General features: G+C 42.1%; 1 protein-coding gene across 2 annotated transcripts in view; it reads left to right on the plus strand.

Moving 5' to 3' along the window:
- Positions 1–23,375, plus strand: part of LOC110488045 (ribosome biogenesis protein bop1) — a 159,143-nt gene that overhangs the window by 5,927 nt on the left and 129,841 nt on the right. For both annotated transcript variants that reach the window (XM_036970800.1, XM_036970801.1), the window contains exon 2: positions 12,103–12,357. In XM_036970800.1, the coding sequence (XP_036826695.1) occupies positions 12,103–12,357 (255 nt within the window). The remainder of the gene's footprint in view (positions 1–12,102; positions 12,358–23,375) is intronic.

A 23,375-nucleotide genomic window follows, 5' to 3' on the forward strand; every position in this document is an offset into this window, starting at 1 on the left:
GAGGAATTGGTGGAGAGTGTGGTGCAGGAAACCAACAGGTATGCCCATTTTTATGTTACAGAAAGACCCAGGGCTCTCTTCAAATTGATCAAAATTCTGAATGCTTTTAGCCCACTAAATATTCATATTTTGTTGCAAGTATTCTCATGAACTAAAAGAGAAGACTGCCCCTGGTGTAAAAGGGAAGCTCTCAAAATGGGTGAACACTACCATCAGTGAAATGTATACCTTCCTGGTCACGGTGCTGCTGATGGGGCTAGCGAAGAAGGGCTCTGTGAGGGACTACTGACCCCACGCTGCAGACCCCTTTTTTTCTCCAACCCTTTAATCCCAGGACTGCTTCCTTGTCTTGCTGCTCCACTTTGAACAATGCCACTGCCAACAAAATTAGGAATGTCCTGGGCAGCTTCACCGTGGCATTTGGAAGAGTGTTTGTTCCTCACAAGGACTTGTGCATTGATGAGTCTCTCATGGTTTGGAAAGGAAGGCTTGCATTCTGCCAACACATCCCATCAAAGTGCCACAGATTTGGAGGTGTTGTTTGTTTTATGTGACTGTCTGACAGGATATGTATAGGACCTGATCATTTACACCGGCACCACCACAGATTAGGTATTTTGGTATATCTGGATCAGTGTTAATCACCATGCTGCAGCCTTACCTCAAAGGGGCACACTGTATTTGTGGACAACTGGTACAGTAGCCCTACCCTTTTAAGTGAGAACACAGGGGCCTGTGGCACAGTTACATTCAACAGGAAGAGGATGCCAATATTCAAAAATAAGACAAAATGGCAAAATGGACATGCAGAACTGTTTGCCAGAAAAAACCCTTAAAATGGTACAAGAAACAATTACATTTTTTAAATCGCTCTCAACGGCCACGTTATCCCCCGGCAGGTCACAGTACAGGTGATCTCCTACCTGCAGTACAGGATAAACCTGATGCAGCAGCCCCTTGAGGACTACCACACTCTCGTCCTTCTGCTGGGGGCTGGCCTGCCTATGACAATCCTCTACGCTTCACTGGACGCCACTTTCCAAGTGATGTCCCCCAGACTGCCCTGCAGGGGGATGTTCCAAAAATATGTAACATGTTCGTTTACCTGAAATGAAAACCTCTGTTTGACTCCTGGGTTCTATTTTTGAAATAAAACAGAACAAGAAAAGTATAATCAACTTTTGTTATTCCTTGATTTATAACGCTTTCTCAAATTTAAAAAAAGTAATTTGGCCAAATGGTTGTTGGCTAGGAGAAATATGATTAGATTTTTTTTACATCAAATCATTTTCACTAGCCAACAACCTTTAGGCTAGTCTAGACTACTTTAGACTTGAACACGATTTGAGTTGTTACAGTACATTAACTTTTCCTATGTATATACTGTATAGTTAGTAGTATTTGAAGTTTATACAAATGTAACCACATTTTGAAAGGAGAGCGATAGCTGGTCCACCCAAATAACACTCAGCCCATAGATGGCGCCAAAGCATTAACCTAGATAATCCTGTCTCGAGCTCCATAGTTTACGAAAACCCATTATCTACAACCTCGCTTCAAATTTATTTATATAGCCCTTTGTACATCAGCTGATATCTCAAAGTGCTGTACAAAAACCCAGCCTAAAACCCCAAACAGCAAGCAATGCAGGTGTTGAAGCACGGTGGCTAGGAAAAACTCCCTAGAAAGGCCAAAACCTAGGAAGAAACCTAGAGAGGAACCAGGCTATGTGGGGTGGCCAGTCCTCTTCTGGCTGTGCCGGGTGGAGATTATAACAGAACATGGCCAAGATGTTCAAATGTTCATAAATGACCAGCATGGTCAAATGATAATAATCACAGGCAGAACAGTTGAAACTGGAGCAGCAGCACGCCCAGGTGGACTGGGGACAGCAAGGAGTCATCATGCCAGGTAGTCCTGAGGCATGGTCCTAGGGCTCAGGTCCTCTGAGAGAGAGAGAGAAAGAAAGAGATAATTAGAGAGAGCATACTTAAATTCACACAGGACACCGAATAGGACAGGAGAAGTACTCCAGATATAACAAACTGACCCTAGCCCCCCGACACACAAACTACTGCAGCATAAATACTGGAGGCTGAGACAGGAGGGGTCAGGAGACACTGTGGCCCCATCCGATGATACCACCGGACAGGGCCAAACAGGAAGGCTATAACCCCACCCACTTTGCCAAAGCACAGCCCCCACACCACTAGAGGGATATCTTCAACCACCAACTTACCATCCTGAGACAAGGCCGAGTGTAGCCCACAAAGATATCCGCCACGGCACAACCCAAGGGAGGGGGGGCGCCAACCCAGACAGGAAGATCACGTCAGTGACTCAACCCACTCAAGTGACGCTTCCCTCCTAGGGACGGCATGAAAGAGCACCAGTAAGCCAGTGACTCAGCCCCTGTAATAGGGTTAGAGGCAGAGAATCCCAGTGGAAAGAGGGGAACCGGCCAGGCAGAGACAGCAAGGGCAGATCGTTGCTCCAGAGCCTTTCCGTTCACCTTCACACTCCTGGGCCAGACTACACTCAATCATATGACCCACGGAAGAGATGAGTCTTCAGTAAAGACAAAGGTTGAGACCGAGTCTGCGTCTCGCACATGGGTAGGCAGACCATTCCATAAAAATTGAGCTCTACAGGAGAAAGCCCTGCCTCGAGCTGTTTGCTTAGAAATTCTAGGGACAATTAGGAGGCCTGCGTCTTGTGACCATAGCGTACGTGTAGGTATGTACGACCAAATCAGAGAGATCGGTAGGAGCAAGCCCATGTAACGCTTTGTAGGTTAGCAGTAAAACCTTGAAATCAGCCCTTTGCCTTGACAGGAAGCCAGTGTAGGGAAGCTAGCACTGGAGTAATATGATCAAATTTGTTGGTTCTAGTCAGGATTCTAGCAGCCGTATTTAGCACTAACTGAAGTTTATTTAGTGCTTTATCCGGTTAGCCGGAAAGTAGAGCATTGCAGTAGTCTAACCTAGAAGTAACAAAAGCAGGGATTAATTGTTCTGCATTTTTGGACAGTTTCTGATTTTTGCAATGTTACGTAGATGGAAAAAAGCTGTCCTTGAAACAGTCTTGATATGTTCGTCAAAAGAGAGATCAGGGTCCAGAGTAACTCCGAGGTCCAGTTTTATTTGAGACGACTGTACAACCAGTAAGATTAATTGTCAGATTCAACAGAAGATCTCTTTGTTTCTTGGGACCTAGAACAAGCATCTCTGTTTTTCCCCGAGTTTAAAAGTAGAAAGTTTGCAGCCATCCACTTCCTTATGTCTGAAACACAGGCTTCTAGCGAGGGCAATTTTGGGGCTTCACCATGTTTCATTGAAATGTACAGCTGTGTGTCATCCGCATAGCAGTGAAAGTTAACATTATGTTTTCGAATGACATCCCCAAGAGGTAAAATATATAGACAAAACAATAGTGGTCCTAAAACGAAACCTTGAGGAACACCGAAATTTACTGTTGATTTGTCAGAGGACAAACCATTCACAGAGACCATCTGATTTCTTTCCGACAGATAAGATCTAAACCAGGCCAGAACTTGTCCGTGTAGACCAATTTGGGTTTCCAATCTCTCCAAAAGAATGTGGTGATCGATAGTATCAAAAGTAGCACTAAGTTCTTGGAGCACGAGTTCAAATGCAAAGCCTCGGTCTGATTACCTTAAAAAGGTAATTTACCACCTTCACAAGTGCAGTCTCAATGCTATGATGGGGTCTAAAACCAGACTGAAGCATTTCGTATACATTGTTTGTCTTCAGGAAGGCAGTGAGTTGCTGTGCAACAGCCTTTTCTAAGATTTTTGAGAGGAATGGAAGATTCGATTATAGGCCGATTTTTTGTTTTATATGCAGCTTGAAGGTTTAGAGGCCATGATTATTTTGATCATTGTGTCAAGAGATATAGTACTAAAACACTTGAGCGTCTCTCTTGATCCTAGGTCCTGGCAGAGTTGTGCAGACTCAGGACAACTGAGCTTTGAAGGAATACAAAAGAAGTTCATGATTTTATTACTGCTAAAGTGAAAGCCATCCTCTCTTGGGGAATGCTGCTTTTTACTTAGCTTTGCGACAGTATCAAAAAGAAATGTCGGATTGTTCTTATTTTCCTCAATTAAGTTGGAAAAATAGGATGATCGAGCAGCAGTAAAGGCTCTTCGATACTGCACGGTACTGTCTTTCCAAGCTAGTCGGAAGACTTCCAGTTTGGTGTGGCGCCATTTCCGTTCCAATTTTCTGGAAGCTTGCTTCAGAGCTTGGGTATTGTCTGTATACCAGGGAGCTTGTTTCTTATGAGAAATTGTTTTAGTTTTTAAGGGTGCAACTGCATCTAGGGTATTGCGCAAGGTTAAATTGAGTTCCTCAGTTAGGTGGTTAACTGATTTTTTTGTCCTTGGGTAGACAGAGGGAATCTGGAAGGACATCAAGGAATCTTTGTGTTGTCTGTGAATTTATAGCACGACTTTTGATGTTCCTTGGTTGGGGTCTGAGCAGATTATTTGTTGCAATTGCAAACGTAATAAAATGGTGGTTCGATAGTCCAGGATTATGAGGAAAAACATTAAGATCCACAACATTTATTCCATGGGACAAAACTAGGTCCAGAGTATGACTGTGACAGTGAGTAGGTCCAGAGACATGTTGGACAAAACCCACTGAGTCGATGATGGCTCCGAAAGCCTTTTGGAGTGGGTCTGTGGACCTTTTCATGTGAATATTAAAGTCACCAAAAATTAGAATATTATCTGCTATGACTACAAGGTCCGATAGGAATTCAGGGAACTCAATGAAGAACGCTTTATATGGCCCAGGTGGCCGGTAAACAGTAGCTATAAAAAGTAATTGAGTGGGCTGCATAGATTTCATGACTAGAAGCTCAAAAGACCAAAACTTTTATTTTTTTTTGTAAACTGAAATTTGCTATCGTAAATGTTAGCAACACCTCCGCCTTTGCGGGATGCATGGGGGATATGGTCACTAGTGTAGCCAGGAGGTGAGGCCTCATTTAACACAGTAAATTCATCAGGCTTAAGCCATGTTTCAGTCAGGCCAATCACATCAAGATCAAGATCATGATCAGTGATTAGTTCATTGACTATAATTGCCTTTTGAAGTAAGGGATCTAACATTAACCTCTCTAGGGTATCTGGCCAACATCCAGTGAGGTTGCAGAGCGCCAAATTCAATTACAGAAATGCAAAACATATTTTACACAGGTTTAAAGATGAACTTCTTGTTAAACCAACCACAGTGTCATATTTATAAAATGCTTTTCGGCGAAAGCATACCTAGCCCAGAACATACCTAGCCCAGAACATCGCCCAGTTGACAAATTATTGCAAACAGTAACCAGCCAAGCAGAAGTGTTACAAAACTCAGAAATAGAGAGAAAATTAATCCCTTACCTTTGATCTTCATATGCTGGCAATCAGAAGACATTCATTCACTCAACACATGTTCCTTTTTGTTTGATGAAGTTAATATCCAAAAACCTCAGCTTTGTCAGTGAGTTTTCTTCAGTAATCCACAGGCTCAAATTCAGTCAAAACAATCAGACATAAAAAAATCCAAATTTTATCCATAAAGTTCATAGAAACATGTCAAACGATGTTTATATTCAATCCTCGGGTTGTTTTTTAGCCTAAATGATCTATAACATTTCAACAATAAAGTCTTCAATATAAAAGGTAAATAAGAAATGCACATGTGCCTGAAAAAAACTCTGTGTCATGTTAGGGTCCACTCGTTCAGACTGGTCTTACTCCCTCATTTATAAGAATACAAGCCTGAAACAATTTCTAAAGACTGTTGACATCTAGTGGAAGGCATAGGAACTGCAAATGGAGTCCTAAGTCAATGGATACTGTAATGGCATTGAATAGAAAACTACAAAAAAACGACTTCCTGAATGGATTTTTCTCAGGTTTTCGCCTGCTAAATCAGTTCTGTTATACGCACACTATTTTAACAGTTTTGGAAACTTTAGAGTGTTTTCTATCCAAATATATGCATATCATATCTTCTGGGCCCGAGTAGCAGGCCGTTTAATTTGGGCATGCTTTTCATCCAAAATTCCGAATGCTACCCCCTACCCTAGAGAGGTTAAGTAGCCCTATTTTGAGATGTGAGGTATCACGATCTCTTTCAGTAATGACAGGAATAGAGGAAGTCTTTATCCTAGTAAGATTGCTAAGGCGAACACCGCCATGTGTAGTTTTGCCCAACCTAGGTCGAGGCACAGACACGGTCTTAATGGGGATAGCTGAGCTGACTACGCTGACTGTGCTAGTGACTCCACTAAGCTGGCAGGCTGGCTAACAGCCTGCTGCCTTGCCGCACCCTATTTCATTGTGGAGCTAGAGGAGTTAGAGCCCTGTATATGTTGGTAGATAAGATGAAAGCACCCCTCCAGCTAGAATGGAGTCCGTCACTCCTCACCAGGCCAGGCTTGGTCCTGTTTGTGGGTCCCAGAAAGAGGGCCAATTATCTACAAATTCCATCTTTTGGGAGGGGCAGAAAACAGTTTTCAACCAGCGATTGAGTTGTGAGACTCTGCTGTAGAGCTCATCACTCCCCCTAACTGAGAGGGGGCCAGAGACAATTACTCGATGCAGACACATCTTTCTAGCAGATTTACACGCTGAAGCTATGTTGCGCTTGGTGACCTCTGACTCTTTCAACCTAACCTCGTTGGTGCCGACGTGGATAACAATATCTCTTTACTCTCTACACTCGGCAGTTTTAGCTTTAGCCAGCACCATCTTCAGATTAGCCTTAACTTCGGTAGCCCTGCCCCCTGGTAAACAGTGTATGATCGCTGGATGATTCGTTTTAAGTCTAATACTGCGGGTAATGGAGTCGTCAATGACTAGAGTTTTCAATTTGTCAGAGCTAATGGTGGGAAGCTTCGGCGTCTCGGACCCCGTAACGGGAAGGGTAGAGACAAGAGAAGGCTCGGCCTCCGACTCGTTGCTTAATGGGGAAAAACGGTTGAACGTTTCTGTCGGCTGAATGAGGTTGAGCATTCCTACAGCATTCCTTCAGCATTCCTACAGCATTTCCCTTCAGAAACCGTGAGACTGTTGTCCGGCTGCGGGGACCATGCGAGGGGATTTATACTAATGTTACTATCTGTACTTACTGGTGGCACAGATGCTGTTTCATCCTTTCCTACACTGAAATTACCCTTGCCTAATGATTGCGTCTGAAGCTGGGCTTGTAGCACAGCTATCCTCGCCGTAAGGCGATCGTTCTCCTGTATATTATGAGTACAACGACTGCAATTAGAAGGCATCATGTTAATGTTACTACTTAGCTTCGGCTGTTGGAGGTCCTGACGAACCACGTCCAGATAAAGCGTCCAGAGTGAAAAAATAGAATGAAAAAAAAGTTGAGTGAGGGGAAAAAACAAAAATATAAACGGTAATTAAAACGTAAAAACCGTAAAGTTGTCAGGTAGCAAAGTAAGGTTGGCAACAAAATGCACAGCAACACGTAAACAAGTCTGCAAGTTGTGACTGGAAATGGCGTCACATTTGTGTCGGCTTTACTCATGCCACGGTCTCTGCATACAATATAGCTGATTACACGCACGCACCATTCAATCTGATCGCCCTCACAAACTAACTCACTTTGTTGCTAACATGAGTTCGTCCACCAGCCTGTTCTCATTATCCTCTGCCTCGACCAGGCTAAAACCTATCCAAGCCATAATACTCACCATATTTGATGAGAAATATCTTCCTCTCCTGGTGACAGGCAGACATCTGGAGGCTACATGTCCAGTGGTGATAATACGTTGACATGGTGATGTAGAATAAATAAATACAATTTAAAGGGAAAAACTATTTGGTATACCAGCCTTTCCCGGCCTTAGCCATGGTCGCCATATGTAATACATGCTCATACCCCGCTATCACTTTGTATGCCACTATTGTATCAAATACACCGAATTTATCAGCTCAGGTTTCCCGCCCTCAAACATGCTAATACCAAAGCCTTTTTCAGATAATACATGTAATATAGATTATAATAATAATTATACAATTATCAAATGGTATAGAGAATAGCGGTGAAATGCAACAATCAAATTCAGATCAACAGCATAGAATTCTGGTACCGCGTGCAAAAACTTGCGCTGTAAGGGCCGTTATTAATATTTATAAACTGGGTGGTTCGAGTCCTGGATGCTGATTGGCTGAAAGCTGTGGTATAGCAGACCTGTTTGCCACGGGTATGACAAAACATATTTTTACTGCTCTAATTATGTTGGTAAACCATTTTATAATAGCAATAAGGCACATCTGGGGTTTGTGACGTATGGCCAGGTAAGATGCAATCCAAGAGTGTGCGTAGCCTGAAACGCCCAGCCCTGAGAGGGTGGGGAGGAGGATCTGATGGTTCGCGGTGTCGAAGGTAGGGGATAGATCTAGGAGGATGAGAACAGAGGAGAGCGTCAGCTTTGGCTGTGCTGTGAGCCTCTGTGACACAGGAGCAGTCTCTGAGTGACCCGTCTTGAAGCCTGAATGGTTGGGGTCAAGAAGATTATTCTGAGCGAGATAACGAGGAGGTTGATCAGAGACCGCACGCTCAAGTGTTTTGGAAAGAGTTGTTGACATCCGATGAGTCGAGTGTTGGTTTCTTGAGGAGGGGAGCAACTCTGGCCATTTTGAAGTCAGAGGGAACGTAGCCAGTGATTAGGGATGAGGGAAGTGAGGAATGGGAGAAGGTCTCCAGAGAGGGTCTGGAGGAGGGGATGGGGTCGAGCGGGCAGGTTGTCGGTCGGCCAGACCTCACTAGTCGCAGTATGTCATCTGGAGAGAGAAGTGAGAAGTAGGTCAAGGCATAGGGTAGTTGTGTGAGTAAGGCCAATGGACTCAATAGGCTGAGTGAATGAGTAGCGGATGTCATCATCCCGGCCGGCTAGGGAGTGCCTAGCCGGCCGGGAGGTTATGGGATCCATATGCCTAATGGACAAAAATGAATGACCACTTTATTTCCATTGGACAAACTATATACACAAAAGCAAATACCACCGAATTGGGCAACATTGCTAGTCGTAGGATGCAGAGAGGGAGGAGAGTTGGGTCAACGAGGCTGAATCAGGAGACAGGGCGGAGAAGGATTTAGCAGAAGGAAGAGATGATAGAAGAGGAGAGAGTAATGGGAGAGAGAAGATTGTGATGGCGTATGACCATCTGGGTTGGTGCTGAGTGTTTGGGGTTGGAGGAAAGGGAGACAGAAAAGGAAACAAAGTACTAATCAGAGACCTGAATTTGGGTTGCAGTGAGATTAGTAGATGAGCGGCCGCTAGTAAAGATTAGGTAAAGCGTATTGCCTGCCTTGTGAGTTGGAAGGGATTGGGGAAAGGGTGAGGAGGGGAAAGAGAGTTGGAAAGATGTCGGGAGGTTGAAGTCTCCAAGTACAAAGAGAGGTGAGCCATCGTCAGGAAATTAGCTTATCAAGGTGTCAAGCTTATTGAGGAACTCTCCAAGGGCACCTGGTGGGCGATAGATGACGACAATGTTAAGCTTGAGTGGACAAGTGACAGTGACAGCATGGAATTCAAATGAAGAGATGGACAGGTGAGAGAGGGAGAAAAGAGAAGAATCTCAATTTAGGAGAAATGAGTAGATCTGTTCCACCACCGTGACGACCAGATGCTCTCGGACTATGAGAGAACCTAGTCAGATGAAGAAAGAGCAGCTGGAGTAGCAGTGTTCTCCGGTGTGATCCATGTCTCCGTCAGGGCCAAAAAGTGAAGGGACGGAAGGGCTGAGATGAACTGCACGTTCTTGACCGCAGATCCAAACGCTGCCAGAGACCCGGAATTCCATATGGGTTGTTGAACAGTGTTGGAAGTCAATCTCTCTTGTTTTCACACAGCAAAGACCTTGAAGTCGTCAGCCACTAAGCCTTGGTAAAATACTCCAAACCAGAAGGTGGCAGTAGCGTTGTTTGGCAATGAATGTCCGTGTGTGTTGCTTTATGGTCTAGTCAATGTTAGCTGTGCTATTGTTGTAGAAATCCATTGTTGATACTAGCTAGTTGGCCACAGCTATATAACTAGGTAGCAGCTATATAACTAGGTAGCAAGATTAAAATGTAAATCACTCTACATTATCGCATGCAGCCCCTCTACATTTTGAGCTAGCTGGCTAACGTTAGCTAAATGGTTAACATGATTTGCTAGCTAGATAGCTGTTGTGCTACCTAGGTAAAGTAAAGACACTGCATTGATTCTCGGCAGCCAGCTACAGGCAGCTGCTTCATGAAAACAATTACATCACAATGGATTTATGTTACTAGCTACACTGGCCAGATGGCTAGCTTGGCAAAGGATTTAGTGTGACTGCCTTGCTCAGTTGGCAGGCTAGCTAACAAATAAGCTAATGCACATTATCAAACCTAACAAAATATCCTTCAAGCACACAATTCCTTAGCTAGATGTAAAACATATAAAGACTTAAAAGGGGGTGAATTAGAACAGGAAAAGTGACTTTTTAAAAATTATTATTTTAATTTTTTACAATTGTCATTCCTGTCAGCTCCCCCACGTGGAGGTTTGTGCTCTCTGATTGGCTCAAAGTCAATTTGTCGTCCACTGCCGAGCATTGTGATACTACAAGTAGAAGCGGCAGGTTTGTCAGTACACAGCAGGTACGTATTTTGTTCTAACAAGAGAAGGAACGGCTCCTACTTATCGGCAGTAAGGTTCTCCGTGTGTTACATTCTTGGAAAGCATGAATGATTTTAAAGGGTATATGTGAGCAGTAACTTGTTGTATACTGACATTGTTTGTCATAGGGTAAAATCCCTATGGGAAAAATGTATGAGATGGAGGGACGAAAGAAAGTGACACACAAACGCTCCATTTGCTGCACTGCTATTACACATTTTCCAACTCTAGGGACATTGACCTTCCAAATCACGGAGACATCTTCATCCCAAGTAAGCCTGATTTCGAACTCAAATGGCACAGAGAATTCGGGGGGCGGTCTCTCTATAAAAGTTGCTGGCTTCACACCAATACACTCAGATAACAGCCAGCCAACCCTTGTTAGGTGTTGATATCCTATGTCGGGTCCTGTTAAATAACAAAGAAACTGATTTTGTTTCTGCAACCTCCCAGAATCTCAATCCGACATTCCAAAATGTAGACCGTTGTCTTTGCAAATTATTTTCTAACCAGTAGTGTATCAATTATTCTCAGATTCGGGGTGGCCTTTGAATAGTGTTAGCTCAAACAGTGCATATGATCTACACTTTTGCCCCTGCTCTTTTGATTTCAATGTGATATCGATATGATTAACAAAATAGTGTTGCGTTTATCTTTATCTGTTGGCAACCGACTTGAAACAAAATGCAACATTCCAGAATGCAGCTGCTGCGTTCTTCTGCAAGTCCTCTAACCAGTGATATACATATTATTCCTAGATTCTGTGTGGTTTTTCAGTAGTGTTAGTTTGAACAGGACATGAAACCTGACTATTGATTGCAACGTGTTATCGGTATGAGTGATGGATAAATAATTATTGCCACTTGTCAAACCAACAGGGTTTTTGGTGCATATGCAGTTTATAAGGTGAAAAATAATAATACAAGTAATACGATTAGTATTGTGGTACATGAATGTGTTGGTATTACATTTTATGTTTGTTTTCAATTTATCACAAACTGTTTCTGCGTATTGATTATTGATTTGGACACTTGAATACAATATTTGGACATTGGACTATTTATCAATAGTAGTCAACAGGAAGCAGCAATGGCATTATTTTCAGCTTATGTTTATCGAATATAAAATTACATTTCAACATTCATTTCTAATATTATTCTAATTAATCAGGGAAAAACTGCTGAATGAGTCCAAAAATGTGCTGTGATTTGATTTAATTGGATGATATATCAGAAAATGTGAACTGGTTTGTCCTATCCACTATTGTCAATGACAATTGTTTTATTTTAGGTTAGGTAGCTAGCTATCTAGATTCTTTATTCATTCTGTCTCATTTAAGTGCTTACTCATTCATGTTTGCCCATCTATGCAAATCTACATGTCTCTGGTATTTCTTTGTCTCTGCTATTTCAGCTTCCCATATTTGACAAAGATGTCACTGAGAAGGCTGGGGAAGAAGGAGATGAGGACCTCTCAGATAGCGAGGAGAGTGTGTTCTCAGGACTGGAGGACTCTGGGAGTGACATTGATGAAGAAGAAGAGGATGATGGGGACGACGAAGAAGAGGAGGAGGATGATGATGATGATGATGATGATGCTGCTGTCATACTAGATGAAAATCTGAAGAATAGCAGTGCTGAAACATCTGCTGAACCAGCTGAGCCTAAGGTGAATTATGGGAGTGTTTATTTTACACAAATTATATTGTAGGGTCCTGAGTTTTTCCTGACCACGTGACCTTGCCCGGAAAAACACTAAGCTCTAGTTAAAGGTAGTTTATTGAGTGCAAACGTTTTGACCCAAAGGTCTTGACTTTGTCTGACCTTGGACTCCATAAACGGAGTAGTCAGCAGTGTGGGAATCTATTTTATTTTGTGACTACTTTTTGTACCTTGGCAGCACCTGACTCAACAAGATCACACATTTCTTCGTGTTCTTGCAAAATGCATCTATACATTCTTCATCATAGCAGTAAATGGTTATTAAGTCATTGCAGTGTTGTTGGATAGGTGAAGTGTGTTGTGCGATTACTAGATGGGTAGAATCAGAAAGCTGGCTTGCAAATTGACTGTTTTCTCTGAGTGCTCAGAGCATTCTGGACATTCAGGCCGAAGTAGGGGATTTCTGAGTGTTCTAATTTCTCAAAGGTAAGGAAGAAGCACAACTTTAATTTGCTAAACTATGCTACTTTTTTAAATGAATGGTAACTTTCTGTTACTGTAGTTGTCATGTTATCAAGGAATGATAAAGCGACTGACAATCATTTCCCAATAGGTGTACGTATATTTCTTTGTCAAACAGTGTGTTTCTGATAAATCCATGTGGACATCAAATGCTACAAATACATTCAGGTAATTTGGACCCACAGTCAAAAGCACCCTTGGATTTCTACGGAAACATACAGTTGGAGTCGGAAGTTTACATACACCTTAGCCAAATACATTTAAACTCAGTTTTTCACAATTCCTGACATTTAATCCTAGTAAGATTTCCCTGTCTTAGGTCAGTTAGGATCACTACTTTATTTTAAGAATGTGAAATGTCAGAATAATAGTCAAATGATTTATTTCAGCTTTTATTTCTTTAATCACATTCTCAATGGGACAGAAGTTTACATGCACTCAATTAGTACTTGGTAGCATTGTCTTTAAATTGTTTAACTTGGGTCAAATGTTTTGGGTAGCCTTTCACAAGCTTCCCACAATAAGTTGGGTGAATTTTGGCCCATTCCTCCTGACAGAGCTGGTGTTACTGAGTCAGGTTTGTAGGCCTCCTTGCTCACACATGCTTTTACAGTTCTGCCCACAAATACTCTATAGGATTGAGGTCAGGGCTTTGTGATGGCCACTCCAATAACTTTTTTTAGTTTATGGCGGTTTTGGAGCAGTGGCTTCTTCCTTGCTGAGTGGCCTTTCAGGTTATGTCGATATAGGACTCGTTTTATTGTGGACATAGATACTTTTGTACCTGTTTCCTCCAGCATCTTCACAATGTCCTTTTGCTGTTCTGGGATTGATTTGCACTTTTCGCAGCAATGTATGTTCATCTTGTCATGACGTTGGCCTGGGGGTAGGTTTATGACAGTCATAAATACCTCTTCCCCCCTTTTCCCTCTCTCTACCCTACTGAAGTTACATTTGCAAAACCCTTGGGTAACTTATAAATTCTGGGGACATCAGAAGGTGGGGGGAAATTAACTGTATTCAGGTAATCAGACCAATTGAACATATGGTACTTAATGAATATGATGTCAATTCGGTTGTCATCTGAGACATTCTCATCAATGATAAGATGACATAAACTCTACAGTGGAAAGTCTACACATCAGAGTTACTGGATTCACATGGGATTGTTGTTAAATTTAAATGTTTGAATATGAAATTATTCATGATGGGATGAAATGTGATTTTAGCTTCTAAAATGTGAGATTTGGGTTTTCATAAGATAGGGCTCTGTTCAATCAGTGGCCCGCCCCTGTGAAGGGACATGGGCTATAAAACTTTTCAAACACGCCCTCCTCTCCCTTCCTATATAAGCCCTTGACGACAATATAACCTCCTGTTCCGAGGATGTGAGGACGACGGTCCGATGTCTGAATGGTTCAGATAATAACTACAGAACGAAGCCAACATCCGCGTGAGCTTTGGTTGCGAATGTTATGAACTTTGAACTCTTATTCACTACAGAAGTGATACCTCCTAGCCGTTGAGTTAGCAACAGCCGCTGCAAACAAGGGTTAGGAAAGAACAAACAGAGTATCCCATCTACCACACAACGACGTTTCTACAACGTATTCAATTGACAACCAGAGACATTCTTCAAAGGACTCGGTTGGGCAACACGGCCTTCCATCTACCACCAACCTACCAAAGCGCAGCTCGGAGTAAATATTTATAGCATTTTCCTTTTCCAAATGGGCGGTAATTTAGAATGCATAAGATACTGTATTTACGATAGCACAGCTTCGCCCTTTGTTCCTCAGTCTTCCCGCTCTTTCACTTTCACCCAGCCCCTTTTCTTTTGTGTAACAAGCTGTCATATCTGTTCCGCCCGCTAGGGACGTTTTCCTTTATGACGTAATTTGTAATAAAGTTATGATTTAATTATGTGTGTGTGTAATTCTGTGTGATTTAGTTAGGCATTTAGTAAATAAATAACGAAACCCAATTTTGTATTGCTGATTCAACTTGTTAGCCAGGGTTCGTGCAGATAAATAAGAATTTACAACTTTCAGATGAGACTGAATTAAGATGACGATTAATATTGACTGCTATTGATATAAAATATTACTAGGTCTTTAAGAGTTTATTCGGAAGATAACAGCTCTATAAACATTATTTCGTGGTGCCCGACTCTAGTTAATTACATTTACATGATTAGCTCAATCAGGTAATATTAATTACGGACAAATTATTTTATAGAATAGCATGTCTTATCACTTAATCCGTTATAGCCATTGACACAACAATCTCTAGAAGACAGAACTCGTTTTCCTTCCTGAGCGAAATGACCGCTTTGGAAATTGCTCCCAAGGATGAACCAGACTTGTGGAGGTCTACATTTATTTTTTTCTGAGGTCTTGGCTGATTTCTTTCGATTTTCCCATGTTGTCAAGTGAAGAGGCACTGAGTTTGAAGGTAGGCCTTGAAATACATCCACAGCTACACCTCCAATTGACTCAAATTATGTCAATTAGCCTATCAGAAGCTTTTAAAGCCATGACATCATTTTCTGGAATTTTCCAAGCTGTTTAAAGGCACAGTCAACTTAGTGTACAGTGCCTTGCGAAAGTATTCGGCAACCTTGAACTTTGCGACCTTTTGCCACATTTCAGGCTTCAAACATAAAGATATAAAACTGTATTTTTTTGTGAAGAATCAACAACAAGTGGGACACAATCATGCAGTGGAAAGACATTTATTGGATATTTCAAACTTTTTTAACAAATCAAAAACTGACATTGGGCGTGCAAAATTATTCAGCCCCCTTAAGTTAATACTTTGTAGCGCCACCTTTTGCTGCGATTACAGCTGTAAGTCGCTTGGGGTATGTCTCTATCTGTTTTGCACATCGAGAGACTGAAATTTTTTCCCATTCCTCCTTGCAAAACAGCTCGAGCTCAGTGAGGTTGGATGGAGAGCATTTGTGAACAGCAGTTTTCAGTTCTTTCCACAGATTCTCGATTGGATTCAGGTCTGGACTTTGACTTGGCCATTCTAACACCTGGATATGTTTATTTTTGAACCATTCCATTGTAGATTTTGCTTTATGTTTTGGATCATTGTCTTGTTGGAAGACAAATCTCCGTCCCAGTCTCAGGTCTTTTGCAGACTCCATCAGGTTTTCTTCCAGAATGGTCCTGTATTTGGCTCCATCCATCTTCCCATCAATTTTAACCATCTTCCCTGTCCCTGCTGAAGAAAAGCAGGCCCAAACCATGATGCTGCCACCACCATGTTTGACAGTGGGCATGGTGTGTTCAAGGTGATGAGCTGTGTTGCTTTTACGCCAAACATAACGTTTTGCATTGTTGCCAAAAAGTTCAATTTTGGTTTCATCTGACCAGAGCACCTTCTTCCACATGTTTGGTGTGTCTCCCAGGTGGCTTGTGGCAAACTTTAAACGACACTTTTTATGGATATCTTTAAGAAATGGCTTTCTTCTTGCCACTCTTCCATAAAGGCCAGATTTGTGCAATATACGACTGATTGTTGTCCTATGGACAGAGTCTCCCACCTCAGCTGTAGATCTCTGCAGTTCATCCAGAGTGATCATGGGCCTCTTGGCTGCATCTCTGATCAGTCTTCTCCTTGTATGAGCTGAAAGTTTAGAGGGACGGCCAGGTCTTGGTAGATTTGCAGTGGTCTGATACTCCTTCCATTTCAATATTATCGCTTGCACAGTGCTCCTTGGGATGTTTAAAGCTTGGGAAATCTTTTTGTATCCAAATCCGGCAGTATCTCGGACCTGCCTGGTGTGTTCCTTGTTCTTCATGATGCTCTCTGCGCTTTTAACGGACCTCTGAGACTATCACAGTGCAGGTGCATTTATACGGAGACTTGATTACACACAGGTGGATTGTATTTATCATCATTAGTCATTTAGGTCAACATTGGATCATTCAGAGATCCTCACTGAACTTCTGGAGAGAGTTTGCTGCACTGAAAGTAAAGGGGCTGAATAATTTTGCACGCCCAATTTTTCAGTTTATGATTTGTTAAAAAAGTTTGAAACATCCAATAAATGTCGTTCCACTTCATGACTGTGTCCCACTAGTTGTTGATTCTTCACAAAAAAAATACAGTTTTATATCTTTATGTTTGAAGCCTGAAATGTGGCAAAAGGTCGCAAAGTTCAAGGGGGCCGAATACTTTTGCAAGGCACTGTATGTAAACTTCTGCCTCACTGGAAAAAAATCTGTCTTAACAATTGTTGGAAAAATGACTTGTGTCATGCACAAAGAAGATGTCCTAACCGACTTGCCAAAACTATAGTTTGTTAACAAGAAATATGTGGAGTGGTTGAAAAACAAGTTTTAATGACTCCAACCTAAGTGTATGTAAACTTCCGACAACTGTATTATCCAGTGAAAGGCACCCTCGTGGGAGGGAACGTGCGTCAATTACTTTTGAGCTAAACTGGCATCCTTGAACTGTTATTTTCCATGTAAAATTATATGAAAAAGTTACTTTAGATTCCCTTAAATGTTTCTGTTATATATAAATCGAACATTGTACCTGGGGGATGGGGGGGGCAAGCCGTCTCTTAAAGTTTCAAAATTGACCATTATCTTCAATTCCTCTGAAGGTAAATTTGGGTGTTTTTATTTTCAGGTGAAAATGTCAACCACATCAAGACTCACAGGAATTGGGCGTGCAGAGGTTTTGAGACTTCTAGCTGACCAGGAGCAGGATCACGCTCCCGACAATGAAGACAATTCAGGGAGTGACTTGATGATCATATTTCAGACTTCTAAGCAAAGGGGCACTGAAGTTGTACCCTTTCAGGCTTTCTCTGTTACCTCAGCACCTCACAAGTCTTAATCAACAAGGCATTACAAAGGCAGCAGAGTGCAAAGCATTTAAATAATTGTTTCATTTATTTCTGTCCTCAGAGACGATTGACACGATTGTGCTTGAAACTAACAGAGAAGCTAAGCGACGAATTGGTGTATGGAATAAGAGCCATCCCAAACATCTATATGATGAATTGGAGGAGGTGGATGCCATAGCACAATCAACCACAAGCAGTCATTGGTCTTTTGATCGCATCATGATTGTACGGAAGTGAGTCTCAAACTGCAATCTGGTCAGAAGCTGATGGCAGACCTGTGTTCACTGCAACTATGTCCAGAAAAAGATTCCAATACATTGTGAAATACATGAGGTTTGATGACATAGCATTGAGTCTTGAACGAATAACAGCAGACAAGCTTGCCCCGTTCAGAGATATCTGGAGCATGTTTGTAGCCCAGCTACCCAAATACCTTTTCTATGCACCAATCTCTGTGGATAAGCAGCTCGCTGGTTTCCGAGGTAGGTGCCTTTTCCGACAAAGCATGCCACCAAACCCTGACGAATACGGGATTATGATCAGGCGGAACTGCGACACAGCGACCAGTTACCCTCTGAGAGGAGAGGTGCACCTTGGCAAACCACCTGGAGTGACACAAAGTGGTTCTGAGATCTCAAGTTGTCAAAGGGCTTATGGCTCCTTGGCACAAAAGTGGGAGAAATATCACCACAGATAACTTCTTTACATCTGTACCATTAGCTGAAAAGCTTCTCAAAGATGGACTAATGTACTTCTGCATTGTTAGATCCATTATACCACACATTCCAGAGATGATGAAGGCTCACTATGGCAGACAGATCTACAGTTCACTGTTTGGCTTCCGTGGGCTGCTTACCTTGGTGTCCTACATACCATCACCAGGCTTGGCTGTACTAGAGCTGTCCACCAAGCACCATGATACCAAGGTTGAGGGCAAGCATCAGAAACCAGAGATCGTACAACACTACAACGCCACCAAGAGTGATGTTGCCAATCTCGATAAGCTTGCCACGATGTACACGTCGAGAAGGAAGACCAGCAGGTGGCCGATGGTCCTCCTCTTCAACCTGATAGATGTTGTTGCTGCTTTCGCCGCCTTCATCATCTGGATGGGGAACTTCCCCAGCTGGAAGTCTTCCGAAGGCAGTGGCCGACACCAAACTTTCCTAAGAGAGTTGGGCCATGCCCTAGTCATGCAAAGCATCATCAAGAGGAGAGCTCAAACGCCAACACTCAACACCAATCACAGCTGCCAGGCTAACCATGGGCCTAAAGCCCTGCTGCTGGTTCTGTGGGGGGGTCACTTTCCATTGTTTTGGCGGTCCCGTGCTCTTTTTCTGCTATACCCATTAAATGTAAAAGATGTTGCCTCTGTGACCGCAACAATGACCAGAAGGTGGCACGTGTGCGTGTCCTGTCAGGTAGCCAATGTGCCCCAAGCACGGTGTTACTCAGATTGTGTGCCATCCTTGCCTGTCCTGCATGCCTGTAGAACAAGGTTATTCTGTGATATGTTAGGGTTAATAAATGTATTAGCAATCTGCATGAAGTCGTTCGAAGGGTAGTTACATCTACAGTGGCAAGAAAAAGTATGTAAACCCTTTGGAATTACCTGGACTACTGCGTAAATTAGTCATAACATTTGATCTGATCTTCATCTCACAACAACATACAAACCGTCTGCTTCAACTTATAACACAAACAATTATACGTTTTCATGTCTTTATTGAACACTGTGTAAACATTCACAGTGCAGGGTGGAAAAAGTATGTGAACCCTTGGTTTTAATAACTGGTTGAGCCTACTTTGACAGCAATAACCTCAACCAAATGTTTTCTGTAGTTGCGGATCAGACCTGCAAAACAGTCAGGAGTACTTTACAAAACTGTTTCAGTTTGGTATTTGTGTGAACCACTCTCTTGAGGTTATGCCACAGCATCTAAATCGGGTTGAGGTCAGGACTCTGACTGGTCCACTCCAGAAGGCATATTTTCTTCTGTTGAAGTCATTCTGTTGTTGATTTACTATTGTGTTTTGGGTCATTGTTCTGTTGCATCACCCAACTTCTGTTGAGCTTCAATTGGCGGACAGATAGCCTTACATTCTCCTGCAAAATGTCTTGATAAACGTGGGAATTCATTTTTCTGTTGTTGATAGCAAGCTGTCCAGGCCCTGAGGCAGCAAAGCAGCTCCAAACCATGATGCTCCCTCCACCATACTTTACAGTGGGGCTGAGGTTTTGATGTTGGTGTTCTGTGCCGTTTTATCTCCACACATAGTGTTGTGTGTTCCTTCCAAACAACTCAACTGTAGTTTCATCTGTCCACAGAAATTGTGCCAGTAGCGCTGTGGAACATCCAGATGCTCTTTTGCTTACTTCAGACGTGTAGCAATGTTTATTTTGGACAGCAGTGGCTTCTTCCGTGGTGTCCTCCCATGAACACCATTCTTGTTCAGTGTTTTACGTATCGTAGACTCGTCGACAGAGATGTTAGCATGTTCCAGAGATTTCTGTAAGTCTTTAGCTGACACTCGGATTCTTCTTAACCTCATTGATCATTCTGCGCTGTGCTCTTGCAATCATCTTTGCAGGATGGCCACTCCTAGGGAGAGTAGCAACAGTGCTGAACTTTCTCCATTTACATACATTTTGTCTTACTGTGGACTGATGAACGTCAAGTCTTTTAGAGATACTTTTGTAACCCTTTCCAGCTTTATGCAAATCGACAATTCTGAGATCTGAGATCTCTTTTGTTTGAGGCATGGTTCACATCAGGCAATGCTTCTTGTGAATAGCAAACTCAAATTTTGTGAGTTTTTTATAGGGCAAGGCAGCTCTAACCAACATCTCCAATGTCGTCTCATTGATTGTACTCCCAGTTAGCTGACTCCTGACTCCAATTGGCTTTTGGAGAAGTCATTAGCCTAGGGGTTCACATTCTTTTTCGAACCTACACTGTGAATGTTTAAATTATGTATTCAATACAGACAAGAAAAAATACAATAATTAGTTGTCTTAGATGAAGATCAGATCTAATTTTATGAACCATTTATGCAGAAATCCAGATAATTCCAAAGGGTTCACATACTTTTTCTTGCAACTGTATAGTTGTAACGTCTTTGAATTGTTTGTAGCTCATTTTATAACTAATATTGACGTTGCTCATACCAGTTGAGGCACAGACCCTTGCCCAGCCCTGTTCTACCTGCCTGAGTACTGCTAGGAAGCACTGCTTCGTACATCAAGTGCCAATATCAGATGAAAGGGGGATACCTAGTCAGTTGTACAACTGAATGCATTCAATTGAAATGCGTCTTCGGCATTTAACCCAACCCCTCTCAATCAGAGAGGTGTGGAGGTCTGCCTTAATCCACGTCTTTGGCGCCCGGGGAACAGTGGGTTAACTGCCTTGCTCAGGGGAAGAACGACAGATTTTTACATTTGTCAGCTCGGGGATTCGATCCAGCAAACTTTCGGTTACTGGCCCAACGCTCCTACCTGCTATTTCTGGTTTTATGTAAGTGCAATCCTTTGAAAACATTTGAGTAAATATTCACCAGGCTACTGCATAGACTAAAAAGACAATTCTATGGTAGTTAGCTTTCTACTAGTAGTATGAATTATATATAGAAATGTTCAGAATATAGACATTCCTTTTAAATTAATTTTTTTATGATACATTTAAAAAAAAAAGTTAATGTATTGACTTTAATGTGTTGACTTTGTTTATTTCAAGCATAATACATTTACTTTTAGGCCAGCTTTTCCTAAACTAGGGGTCGCAACCCCATGTGGGGTCACCTGATTTGAAAAGGGTGTCGCAAGAGAAACCCTGAAGTAAAATGGTTCTTTGTTCATAGAACAAACCTCCAGTAGCCCATAGATGCGGTTGTAATAAACAGAGCGGTTTCTGTTTTTCTTCCTATAAATATGTCTGTCTGTTTTAACTGACAAAATATTAAAACCCCATCACTGAAAGATAGACTCTCAAGAACACGTATGTGTCTTGTGTTTCTTTCTACAATGCCCACAAGCCTCATTAGAACGTGGAGTGGACAAGACCAGGCACTAAATCAGACTGGAGGGAAAATATAATGAATTATGTTCTTTCCTACACAGAAGATTAAAAAAATATATTAGCTGATCGTCTTCTGAACTTCCTAATACATTTTTGATGCATTTCAGTAACTTCTTCAAACCATACTTCCTTCTGATTTAAATACCGTCCGAAGTACTGTCAGACTGATTTGAAATAGACCGTCAGAGCCCAAATTAAAGTAAACATTGGCTGTTGATTACATTAAGTTGAAGTCGGAAGTTTTGGCAAGTCGGTTAGGACATATGCTTTATGCATGACACAAGTCATTTTTCTAACAATTGTTAACAGACATATTATTTCACTTATAATTCACTGTATCACAATTTCAGTGGGTCAGAAGTTTATATACACTAAGTTGACTGTGCCTTGAAAATTCCAGAAAACAATGTCATGGCTTTAGAAGCTTCTGATAGGCTAATTGACATAATTTGAGTCAATTGGAGGTGTACCTGTGGACATATTTCAAGGCCTACCTTCAAACTCAGGGCCTCTTTGATTGACATCATGGGAAAATCAGAAGAAATCAGCCAAGAAAAATTGTAGACCACAAGTCTGGTTCATCCTTCGGAGCAATTTCCAAATGCCTGAAGGTACCACGTTCATCTGTACAAGCAATAGTACGCAAGTATAAACATCATGGGACCACTCAGCTGTCGTACCTCTCAGGAAGGAGATGTGTTCTGCTTTCTAGAGATGAACGTACTTTGGTGCGAAAAGTGCAAATCAATCGCAGAACAACAGCAAAGGACCTTGTGAAGATGCTGGAGGAATCGGGTACAAACATATCTATATTCACAGTAAAATGAGTCCTATATCAACATAACCTGAAAGGCCGCTCAGCAAGGAAGAAGCCACTGCTCCATAACCGCCATTAAAAAAGCCAGACTACGGTTTGCAACTGCACATGGGGACAAAGATTGTACTTTTTGGAGAAATGTCCTCTGGTCTGATGATACAAAAATAGAACTGTTTGGCCATAATGACCATCATTATGTTTGGAGGAAAAAGGGGGCAGGCTTGCAAGCCGAAGAACACCATCCCAACTGTGAAGCACGGGGGTGGCAGCATCATGTTGTGGGGGTGCGTTACTGCCGGAGGGACTTGTGCACTTCACAAAATAGATGAAATAATTGGGGAGGGGGGAATGATGTGGATATATTGAAGCAACATCTCAAGACATCAGCCAGGAAGGTAAAGCTTGGTCGGAAATGGGTCTTCCAAATGGACAATGACCCCAAGCATACTTCAAAAGTTGTGGCAAAATGGCTAAGGACAACAAAGTAAAGGTATTGGAGTGGCCATCACAAATCCCTAACCTCAATCCCATAGAAGGTTTGTGGGCAGAAATGAAAAAGCATGTGCAAGCAAGGAGGCCTACAAACCTGACTCAGTTACACCAGCTCTGTCAGGAGGAATGGGCCAAAATTCACCCAACTTATTGTGGGAAGCTTGTGGAAGGCTACCCAAAACATTTGACCCAAGTTAAACAATTTAAAGGCAATGCTACCAAATACTAATTGAGTCTATGTAGAC

Source organism: Oncorhynchus mykiss, chromosome 32, assembly GCF_013265735.2.
Source record: "Oncorhynchus mykiss isolate Arlee chromosome 32, USDA_OmykA_1.1, whole genome shotgun sequence".
NCBI lineage: Eukaryota > Metazoa > Chordata > Actinopteri > Salmoniformes > Salmonidae > Oncorhynchus > Oncorhynchus mykiss.